General features: G+C 43.8%; 1 protein-coding gene across 6 annotated transcripts in view; it reads left to right on the top strand.

Moving 5' to 3' along the window:
* Positions 1–2700, top strand: part of FCHO1 (FCH and mu domain containing endocytic adaptor 1) — a 340362-nt gene extending 337662 nt beyond the window's left edge. For all 6 annotated transcript variants that reach the window (XM_068234105.1, XM_068234106.1, XM_068234107.1 and 3 more), the window contains one exon: positions 1596–2700. In XM_068234105.1, the coding sequence (XP_068090206.1) occupies positions 1596–1615 (20 nt within the window). In that variant the 3' untranslated portion in view covers positions 1616–2700. The remainder of the gene's footprint in view (positions 1–1595) is intronic.
* Positions 2701–12556: the final 9856 nt, after the last annotated feature.

Below are 12556 nucleotides of genomic sequence, written 5' to 3' on the forward strand. Positions count from 1 at the left end.
CAGGTGTTTGTCAAACAGCATGTACCGTATTTTTCAGACTATAAGATGCTCCGGACTAAGACGCACCTAGGTTTAAAGGGCAAAAACCAGGAAAAAAAAAATAAACCTAGGTGGATCCATGGTGCAGGAGTGTCTTGTAGACCTTTCCCCCCAGGATGACTCTACGTTACTCTGTCCAGCTACATTAACCTCTGCCTCCCCACCAACCATACTACATTATACTTCACTAAACCCTTATGCCTCCCCCCCCACAGCCACACTGCACTACACTACACTACACTACACTACACAAACCCCTGCTTTCCCCCCAGCTACACTAGCTAACCACTACAATTACATTTCAGAGCTCACCAGCCTGGGTAGCAGCTGCTTCAAAAAGTAGCCAGGTCCGGAGTGGGTGTCAATGTCCATGGTGGGGAGGCAGCAACAGCAGCGGGGTTACCAGGTGTTTGAGCGGCATAGCAGCAGCCGCTATGATCATTGGAATTCCTGGCTGGGACCCTTTCACTTCTTTAGCCCCGTATTAGCGCAATCCTCAGTCATTCCTCACAGCAAAGCAGAAGCCGCTGTAATGTCTGTGGATGCTGCGCCTCTCTATGATCCTCCTGTCTGCGCAATGCCTGCAGAGATGTTCGTCTTCAGCCTCTATAACGGCAAAGTCCTCAGAGGCTTCCATACAGCATTGTTTACTGGTGCCCTCTCATGACCACGTCACTAGTTTCATTTAAAGCACAAAGAATACAAGCGCGTGGATTGGTAAATTGCCAAATTCTGTCTACACGCACCCACTTTTTCTCCCTACTTTTGGAGGAGAAAAGGTGCGTCTTCTAGTCCGAAAAATATGGTACTTGGCCTATGGAGAAGGAAGGTGGGAGATGAAGAGGAGGCATCCATTAAATAAAAGTGCAGTTTAACTACCTCTCCATCATTCAGCCATTCAGTCATTTATTTGCCAGAGGACTGGGAATTTCCATACAGACAGTGTATTTTCTCCCAAAATTATCACAAAACTGTTTCAGGTAACAGTAATCTACTGCTTACACGTAGCTTGAGGACGATTTCACACTGTGTAGTGACAGTAGCAACGCTAAAAAAGGCCTTCGGGGATTTCCACATTGATACATGGTAACCCCCTTTCTGGCTGAAAGCCAAGCAGGAAGTTAGGCTCTCTAGCGCTCACTGTCTGTGTTGGAAATATGAATTGCGCAGAAGTGATACTGAAAATAATCTGCTTCTGTGCATGCACGCTGCAACACAATTTTTTTTTACAAAAATCTGCGTCGCCATAGACTTACATGACTTGCGGTCCAGCGCTTGCTGCGCAAGCCGGCCACCAACGTGCGGATGCCCTAGCGTCGGCGGTGCGGCGAAAACGTCGCTTCCAGCGCATTGCAGCTGTCATGTGTGAAAGGCCCCATAGACTTTCATTACCTTAGCCCTTAGCGTTACCCTGCGGTAACACAATGCAGTGAAAATGCCTCAGTGTGAAAGGGGCCTAAATCTCAGTTACTCAACTTCTGAAAAATGTGCACATGTTAAAACTACATCTTAGCTTCTGCCTTCTTCCCCCTGATCTGTATGTTTTCTTACCCTAGGTAAATATCTTGTCTGCTGAGAGAGGAATCTGGCTGTGTGCCACTCCTTTTGCATCGGCTCCTGACCCCCTACAACCTTACAGGGCCACTTCAGGGCACAAGACTCAACCTTGGAAAAGTCTCACCTGCTCTGAAGACAAAGTATTCCCGCGTATGCATTAATGACGTAAAGGAGTAACATAGCGACATTTTGTAGCTGGTCTGTTATAAAAGCACTTTAAAGTGTGCATTTAGTTTTTTTATAGGTCCATGCTGCTGCAACTATAAAACCAGAAGGATCAGAAATCAAATAGAATACATTTCCTCTTCTTTCCACAGCCTCTTGAGCATCAGTCAGGGAGACCTTGGTCTTTCCGTGGAGGGGCACTGCTTTCTCCTGCTTCAGAAAGATGTCGAGATGGTCTTTATAATATATTCATGCAGTCCCCTAGTGGGAGGATGATGTATTGGCAGATAGCTGAAATCAGAGGACCTGGGTTGTGTTGACTGATATCTCAGAGGCTGTGACCTGAATGAAGAAACTCATTTCACTTTTTTTTTTTTTGATCCTTAGGACTTTACAGTTGCAGCAGCAAGGATGCATTTAGAACTGAACATGCACTTTAATCATTTTTAAGGTCAGTATTTTTCTAACTGGTGCAGCACTGGTATGGGCAGAAGAATGAACATATCTAATGCCTATAGAATTGTAAATGAACGAAGACTTTAGATAATATCTTTTAGCTCAACAGGTCTGTCTAGTTTTTATGGCTGGACAAAGTTTTTGATGTCGTTTACAATCGAAATGGAGAGAGAGTTTTAATGTACATTAATATAAATCCAGGAAGCTTCTGTATGTGTCAGTGTTAAAATGCAAATTGGAAGCTTTCCAGGTTCATAAGACCACACTATATATGTGCGGATATATATATATATATATATATATATATATATATATATATATATATATATTCACACATACAATCAGTCAAAAGTAATCAAATTCACATGTGCACTATACATGTTTTGATATATTTCTCCGGTTGATTATTTTGGTTCCAGTTCGTTTTGTATGAGAGGCTCTGTATTAGATCTGAGTGTTAAGATGATAATATATATTCTAAATATATATATCTCTATATATAAAAAAAAAAAAAAACTATATATATATTGTGTTTACATAAAATAAAGTTTGATGCCGCTAGTTTTGTTTGTGTGAGTTTTTTGTTTTGCTTTTTTTTCCAGTCATTAATGTTCAACTGGTAACTGCTGTGTGCATTTTGAGTTTTATATTACAATATTTTACAGACACACTGCCATTTTTTATTTTCACTCTGCACTAGTCTTTTTTTTTTTTTTTTTTTTTAACTCGGCATACTTTGTATTGCCCACAGTGTGAATAGCTTCATCGCTGTACTCCTGTAATGGGTATTGCTGTCATCACAGTTTGAAATCAAATACATTTAATTAATAAACATAGAAAGGCTTAGATGTTGTAATGGACAGATAACACCATATACAAAATGTGCAATGTGCTTACTGAAGTATGTATCCTGAATTCTAATAGAGCATGCTGAGTGCATGACACACTTTCTCAACTCAGAGACATCCATATCTATTAACACTCACAGCTTCACAATTCTTGTGTAACATTTATTAGGTATATATACCCGTGTGTTACATTCAATCATCACTCACAACTTCGTCCAACAATGGGGTTGATTCATAAAGCATTACTGTATTCGGTAATGCTGAAAATAGCTGACTTTACCGAGCACCTTGGAAAATGTCAGTTCATAAAGGCAGTTACCGCATGAAAAGCTGAAATCCCTGAGCAGTGAGGTAAATTACCGACTTGTACGGTAATTACCCCAACACATGTCAGTAAATGTCAATTCATAAAAGTTAGCACATGCGATAAAGCACAGGAAAATTACCGTCAGGTCAGGTTTGATGTGGCAAAATCAGAGTGGAGTCTGTGCGAGACTGGGCTGGGAGCCGTGACTCTAAAGCAAAAGCTTCTGTGAGCTATGATTGACAGAAGCAGGGAGCCAATAGAAGGAGCCCCTGTCTCCTGCAAGAAGCCTGTGATCGTATCTGATACGTCTTTACTATATGGTACAACCATAAAGATTTTTTTTTAAACTCCGTGTAATGTTTACCACACTGTGTACGATTGGCTTCATAGTTTGACCATAAGTTCAATTTGATTTTATATATACAGTGCTGCCCATAATTATTTATACCCCTGGCAAATTTTGACTTAAAGTTACTTTTATTAACCTCTTGAGGACCATGGTGGTAAACCCCCCTAGTGACCAGCCTAATTTTACATTAATTGGCCACTGCAGCTTTAAGGCCAAGCTGCAGGGCCGTATACCTCTGCACACAAGTGATCTCCCCTCCCCTTTTCTCCCCACCAACAGAGCTCTCTGTTGGTGAGGTCTGATCGCCCCCCCTGTGTTTATTTTTTTTTAAATAAATATTTGTTTGTTTGTTTTTTAAATATTTTTTGACATTTTCTTTTTTTTTTTTTTTTTCTAAATCCCCTCCCTCCCCCCAGCCGGCCAATCACGGCGATCGGCTGTCATAGGCTTCTGCCTATGAGAGCCGATCGCTCTCTTGTCCCCCATGGGGACAGCCGTGTCACACGGCTGTCCCCAGTGCAGCGCTGCTGCTGATCGCAGCGCTGCACATGTAAATACACGGCGGTTTCGCCGTGTAACAGTCTCCCGAGCGGCAATCGCCGCTCGGAGACTGAAGGCGGAGCTCGGCTCCGCCCACAAAGCGGGAGATGTGCGCGCGATCTCCCGTAAACTGCTGCCCCAGGACTTTACGCCAATTGGCGTTAGCTGGTCCTGGGGCTGCCGCCGCGGCCACGCCTACTGGCGTGACGCGGGCGGCAAGCGGTTAAACCAGCAAGTACTTTTTGACGGGAAATGACATAGGTGTCTCCCAAAAGATAACACAATGTACAAAAGGGATTATGGAAAAAAAAAAATCAGCAAAAAGTGTCCAGTTCAAAATGAATCATACCCTTCTCAATAATCAACACGTCAGTAAATGTCAATTCACCAAGGCTACATTTATTTTGAGGTTAACTCTGACAGATTATGTGTATTTAAAAAAAAACATGCTGCCAGATTACATGTATTCTAAGGGAAATGCTGAGATATTATGTGTATTTTAGGGCAACACTGCTAGATTATGTGTATGGGGGGTGAGGGGGTTTGCAAGATTGTGAGGGAAAAGCTGGTACCACAGGAATCCTATTTCTTATAGTCGGCCGTCCACCATGTAGTCTGAAAAACAATTGGCCCTCCATACCCATGAAGTTGGACAGCACTGCATGCAAGCTGTTACAGGAAACCAACATCCTCCAGTGGTAGACAGGTCATGTGTATGCTCAGTGTGTATTTTATCCCATAAGTGGGGATTGCACTCTTTTGCAGGTAGGCACTCATCTGTTTTTAACCACTTCCCGACCGCCGCATGTACAAATGGCGGCGGTCCTTGTACGGGCATGGGCGGAGCGATCGCGTCATTCGTGACGCGATCCTCCACCGGGGACTGGCTCTGCCCCCCTCGCGCTGTAACCCGCCGGCGGGTTACTAGCACCCGGATCGCCGCATACAAAGTGTATAATACACTTTGTAATGTATACAAAGTGTATTATACAGGCTGCCTCCTGCCCTGGCGGTCCCAGTGTCCGAGGGACCACCAGGGCAGGCTGCAGCCACCCTAGTCTGCACCCAAGCACACTGATTTCCCCCCCCCCCCTGCCCCCTGATCGCCCACAGCACCCCTCAGACCCCCCCCTGCCCACCCCCCAGACCACTGTTTGCACCCAATCACCCCCCTAATCACCCATCAATCACTATCTGTCACTAGTCACTATCTGTCAACGCTTTTTTTTTTATGCCCTAAACTGCCCCCTGCTCCCTCCTGATCACCCCCACCCCTCAGATTCTCCCCAGACCCCCCCCCCCCCTGTGTACTGTATGCATCTATCCCCCTGATCACCTATCAATCACCCCCTGTCACTGCCACCCATCAATCAGCCCCTAACCTGCCCCTTGCGGGCAATCTGATCACCCACCCACACCAATAGATTGCCCGCAGATCCGACGTCAGATCACCTCCCAAGTGCAGTGTTTACATCTGTTCTCTACCCTAAACACCCACTAATTACCCATCAATCACCCCCTATCACCACCTGTCACTGTTACCCATCATATCAGACCCTAATCTGCCCCTTGCGGGCACCCAATCACCCGTCTACACGCTCAGATTGCCCTCAGACCCCCTCTTATCAATTCGCCAGTGCAATATTTACATCTGTTCTTCCCTGTAATAACCCACTGATCACCTGTCAATCACCCATCAATCACCCCCTGTCACTGCCACCCATCAATCAACCCCTGTCACTGCCACCCATCAATCAGCCCCTAACCTGTCCCTTGCGGGCAATCTGATCGCCCGCAGATCCGACGTCAGATCACCTCCCAAGTGCAGTGTTTACATCTGTTCTCTACCCTAAACACCCACTAATTACCCATCAATCACCCATCAATCACCCCTATCACCACCTGTCACTGTTACCCATCAGATCAGACCCTAATCTGCCCCTTGCGGGCTCCCAATCACCCGCCTACACGCTCAGATTGCCCTCAGACCCCCTCTTATAAATTCGCCAGTGCAATATTTACATCTGTTCTTCCCTGTAATAACCCACTGATCACCTGTCAATCACCCATCAATCACCCCCTGTCACTGCCACCCATCAATCAACCCCTGTCACTGCCACCCATCAATCAGCCCCTAACCTGCCCCTTGCGGGCAATCTGATCACCCACCCACACCAATAGATCGCCCGCAGATCCGACGTCAGATCACATCCCAAGTGCAGTGTTTACATCTGTTCTCTACCCTAAACACCCACTTATTACCCATCAATCACCCCCTGTCACTGCTACCTATCATATTAGATCCATATCTGCCCCTAGGGCACTCAATCACCTGCCCACACCCTCAGAATGCCCTCAGACCCCAGCCCTGATCACCTCGCCAGTGCATTGCTTGCATCTATTCACCCCTCTAATCACACCTTGAGACACCCATCAATCACCTCCTGTCACCCCCTAGCACACCTACCCATCAGATCAGGCCCTAATTTGCCCCGTGTGGGCTCCTGATCACTCGGCCAAACCCTCAGATCCCCCTCAGACCCCCTTCCGATCACCTCCCCCGTGCATTGATTGCATCTATTTTCCCCTCTAACCACCCCCTGAGACACCCATCAATCACCTCCTGTCACCCCCCTAGCACTCCTATCCATCAGATCAGGCCCAATACAACCTGTCATCTAAAAGGCCACCCTGCTTATGACCGGTTCCACAAAATTTGCCCCCTCATAGACCACCTGTCATCAAAATTTGCAGATGCTTATACCCCTTAACAGTCATTCTGAGACATTTGGTTTCCAGACTACTCACGGTTTAGGGCCCGTAAAATGCCAGGGCAGTATAGGAACCCCACAAGTGACCCCATTTTAGAAAAAAGACACCCCAAGGTATTCTGTTAGGTGTATGACGAGTTCATAGAAGATTTTATTTTTTGTCAAAAGTTAGCGGAAATTGATTTTTATTGTTTTTTTTTCACAAAGTGTCATTTTTCACTAACTTGTGACAAAAAATAAAATCTTCTATGAACTCGCCATACACCTAACAGAATACCTTGGGGTGTCTTCTTTCTAAAATGGGGTCACTTGTGTGGTTCCTATACTGCCCTGGCATTTTAGGGGCCCTAAACCGTGAGGAGTAGTCTAGAAAACGAATGCCTCAAAATGACCTGTGAATAGGACGTTGGGCCCCTTAGCGCACCTAGGCTGCAAAAAAGTGTCACACATGTTGTACCGCCGTACTCAGGAGAAGTAGAATAATGTGTTTTGGGGTGTATTTTTACACATACCCATGCTGAGTGGGAGAAATCTCTCTGTAAATGGACAATTGTGTGTAAAAAAAATCAAACAATTGTCATTTACAGAGATATTTCTCCCACCCAGCATGGGTATGTGTAAAAATACACCCCAAAACACATTATACTACTTCTCCTGAGTACGGCGGTACCACATGTGTGACACTTTTTTACACCCTAAGTGCACTAAGGGGCCCAAAGTCCAATGAGTACCTTTAGGATTTCACAGGTCATTTTGCGACATTTGGTTTCAAGACTACTACTCACGGTTTAGGGCCCCTAAAATGCCAGGGCAGTATAGGAACCCCACAAATGACCCCATTCTAGAAAGGAGACACCCAAAGGTATTCCGTTAGGAGTATGGTGAGTTCATAGAAGATTTTATTTTTTGTCACAAGTTAGCGGAAAATGACACTTTGTGAAAAAAAAAAACAATTAAAATCAATTTCCGCTAACTTGTGACAAAAAAATAAAATCTTCTATGAACTCACCATTCTCCTAACGGAATACCTTGGGGTGTCTTCTTTCTAAAATGGGGTCATTAGTGGGGTTCCTATACTGCCCTGGCATTTTAGGGGCCCTAAACCGTGAGGAGTAGTCTTGAAACAAAAATAACCTGTGAAATCCTAAAGGTACTCATTGGACTTTGGGCCCCTTAGCGCAGTTAGGGTGCAAAAAAGTGCCACACGTGGTATCGCCATACTCAGGAGAAGTAGTATAATGTGTTTCGGGGTGTATTTTTACACATACCCATGCTGAGTGGGAGAAATATCTCTGTAAATGGACAATTGTGTGTAAAAAAAATCAAACAATTGTCATTTACAGAGATATTTCTCCCACCCAGCATGGACTTTACAGGGGTGCTTACAATTAGGCACCCCCCAAAATGCCAGGACAGTAAACACACCCCACAAATTACCCCATTTTGGAAAGTAGACACTTCAAGGTATTCAGAGAGGAGCATAGTGAGTCCGTGGCAGATTTCATTTTTTTTTTGTCGCAAGTTAGCAGAACTGGAAACTTTTTTTTTTTTTTCTTTTTTGTCACAAAGTGTCAATTTCTGCTAACTTGTGACAAAAAATAAAATCTTCTATGAACTCACCATGCCTCTCAGTGAATACTTTGGGATGTCTTCTTTCCAAAATGGGGTCATTTGGGGGGTATTTATACTATCCTGGAATTCTAGCCCCTCATGAAACATGACAGGTGGTCAGAAAAGTCATAGATGCTTCAAAATGGGAAAAATCACTTTTTGCACCATAGTTTGTAAACGCTATAACTTTTACCCAAACCAATCAATATAGGCTGAATGGGTTTTTTTTTTTTTATTAAAAACATGTTTGTCCACATTTTTCGTGCTGCATGTATACAGAAATTTTACTTTATTTGAAAAATGTCAGCACAGAAAGTTAAAAAGATATTTTTTTTGACAAAATTCATGTCTTTTTTGATGAATATAATAAAAAGTAAAAATCGCAGCAGCAATCAAATAGCACCAAAAGAAAGCTTTATTAGTGACAAGAAAAGGAGCCAAAATTCATTTAGGTGGTAGGTTGTATGAGCGAACAATAAACCATGAAAGCTGCAGTGGTCTGAATGGAAAAAAAGGGTCTGGTCCTTAACCACTTGCCGACCGCACGCTTATACCGTGCGTCGGCAAAGTGGCAGCTGCAGGACCAGCGACGCAGTACTGCGTCGCCAGCTGCAGGCTGATTAATCAGGAAGCAGCCGCTCGCGCGCAAATCACGGCGGGGGGCTCCGTGAATAGCCTGCGGGCCGCCGATGGCGGCTCGCAGGCTAAATGTAAACACAAGCGGAAATAATCCGCTTTGTTTACATTGTACGGCGCTGCTGCGCAGCAGCGCCGTAAGGCAGATCGGCGATCCCCGGCCAATCAGCGGCCGGGGATCGCCGCCATGTGACAGGGGACGTCCTGTCACAGGCTGCACAGGACGGATAGCGTCCTGTGCAGCCCCGATCACCGGGGGGACAGGTAGGAGAGGGAGGGGGGTGAATGTCGCCGCGGAGGGGGGCTTTGAGGTGCCCCCCCCGCCAGCCACACGCAGGCAGGAGAGATCGGACCCCCCCAGCACATCATCCCCCTAGTGGGGAAAAAAGGGAGGTGATCTGATCTCTCTGCCTGCACCCTGATCTGTGCTGGGGGCTGTAGAGCCCACCCAGCACAGATCACATAATACAATGCTGGTCCTTAAGGGGGGGTAAAGGGTGGGTCCTCAAGTGGTTAAGGGGGGAAAAGCCCACGGTCCTCAAGTGGTTAAGTAGCGCTGTTCATTTCCTTGCTAAGCACTGTATTAGATGTTATGTGTGCCTTCCAGATCGTAGTGTTGGGTAGCCATGGGCGAAGCAGGTAAAAAAAGGGCACCCTGTTAAAAATGGCTGTGGTAAGAGTCGCGATTAGCAGCTGTAAACTGTAATTTTGGCATCTGAAGAGGCCCATGGTTTGTAGTTGCTATTTACTTTTTATAGTTGCCAATCATGGCTTTTAACATTGGTGCCTATGGCCACTCAGCACTCAGCCACTTAGCTTAGGAGTACAACATGCAGTAATAGGGGCAAAACAATATACATCTAGATACAAGAGCAATCCTAAAATAGCAGCAATGTAGAACATAACTAATCAAATTCACTTAACCTGTGCACAAGACCCACAATACCATATAAAGTAATTGTTGCATGCAAAAGGATTCCCCAAACCACATAAAAGTGACACCTCCGTAGAAGATGGAAAGTAAGTATACTGCATGGGAGAAGTAGATAAATGTTATAGGATGTATTTTGTGGCCTGTAATCAGCACATGGGTGCTATGCACCTTCAAGCTAGCATTTTTGCAGAAAAAAAATAAATATAAATTTTACCCCATTCTTCCAATCAAAATCAAGAAAAGACCAGAGAGTTAAATCTCTAATTATACCCCTTATTGAATATGAGGGGGGGGGGGGCTGATTTTCTAGATGGGGTCATTGTGGGGAATTATCAGGGCATTTGATCCTTCTGCACTGCTATAAATGAAGTATGGTGCAAAACATTCAGCTTTGGATTTCCAGTCGAGAAAGATGCACTCTGATTCTGGGCCCCCAGTTCTCGAACAATGCGACTGAGATTTGGTATCTCCATGCACAGGGAAAGTGGAGGAATATGTTCTAGGATGTATTTTGTGGCCTGCAAACAGCATGAGTGCATTATGTGTTTTCAAGTTAGGGCCCTGACACACCGCAGAGTGTTTTGCGGGTGATTTTCCATTTCCATCGACTTACTTTAAAATCGCAGCAAAATTGGCACGGTCACAATTTCGAAAAATTGCGATTGCTGCAATTTTGCCGCGATTTTAATGAAAGTGTTATTTAAAAAAGAAACGAAAACACGCAAAAAGCTTTTCAGTGGGACAGGGCCCTTAGCATGTTTGGAAAAAAATAAAAATTTAGTTTACCCCATTCATCCAATCAAAACTGAAAAAAAACAGAGAGTCCATTCCCAATTAATACCCCTTATCGAATACATTGGAGTTTCTAGAGGAGGTCATTATGGGGATATTCAGGGGGTCTTGGTCCTTTTGCACTGCTATAACTAAAGCATGGTGCTAAAAATGCATACATCAAAAAAGGGCACCTGTAAAATAAAGGCGCGTGGTGTAGCCAAAATTAATAATCTTTTCAATAACCATACTTTTTCGTTTCTTCTTGTAATAAAAATCTGAAAATATAACTTATAACACTGAAAATGATAATATATAAATAATTGTTATACTTGTATAATATTGTGTATAACCTTTTATAGTTTCTTCATGTAATAAAATCTGAAAATATTTATAAAAATGGAAAAAATAAGTACATTTGTAATAACTTTAGTAAAACTGTAGTAAATATTACCAACATTTTACTACAACTAAACCTAACCCTACCCTCACACAGAACCCTCCCTCTACCTATCCCTAACCCTTAGACCCCTCCTGCTGGTACCTAACCCTAAGACCCCCCTGGTGGTGCCTAACCCTAACACCCCCCCCCCCCCCCCCTGGTGGTGCCAAAACCTTAAAACTGCTCTAGTAGTGGCCTACCTTACATCTCCAATACTGCTTATCAAATTACTTTTCAAATCAATATATTTAGTTTTTTGAGGAGTATTTGTATTTTCAAGAGAATATCGTTTTAGTTATGAAACGTAGATAGGAACGATAACTATGGTAAAAATGTTTGAAAATATTATTATATGGTAAGTATGTTTGTAAACTTTATTTTTCACTGGGCCAGGTTCCCCTTTGTAAACATTACTATTCACGAGCACCCATTGTAAACGTTATTATTCACCGGGCTCCAGTCAAATGATGTTTAACATGAGTCAATGGCTGCGCCTTTTTGTCAACTTGCCTCATGCGCCAAATTTCTTGCTTCCGCTAAAAATTCTGCTTTGGATTTTCTGTCCATAGCAAAAGGAAAATGGACTCAGTTCATTCCTGGCCCCCAGTTCTCTAACAATATGATTGAGGGATTAGTGTTTAGTATCCACATGCATGGGAGAAGTAGATAAATATGTTTTAAGGTATATTTTGTGGCCTGTAATCAGCATGTGGGTGGTATGTGCTTTCAAGCAAGCATGTTTGCAGAAAACAAAATATAAACATTTTACCCCATTTTTCCAATCAAAATTAAGAAGACCAGCTAGTTAAATCCCTAATTATAACCCTTGTCGAATACGTGTGTGTGTATGGGGGGGGGGGGGTAATTTTCTAAATGGGATAATTGTGTAGGATATTCGGTGGTCTTGGTCCTTCTGCACTTCTATAGATGAAGTATGGTGCAAAAAAAAATCTGCTTTGGATTTTCAGTTCCTAAAAATGTTAAATGCACTCTGCTAGAAAATCAACTGTGTGACCGAGGCATTAGTATTTGGTATTTTCATGCAGGGGAGAAGTTGACAAGTATGATTCAGGATGTATTTTGTGGCCTGCAAACAGCAGCATGTGGGCATTGTGTGCTTTCAAAGTGGC

This window comes from Hyperolius riggenbachi, chromosome 1 (assembly GCF_040937935.1).
Source record: "Hyperolius riggenbachi isolate aHypRig1 chromosome 1, aHypRig1.pri, whole genome shotgun sequence".
NCBI lineage: Eukaryota > Metazoa > Chordata > Amphibia > Anura > Hyperoliidae > Hyperolius > Hyperolius riggenbachi.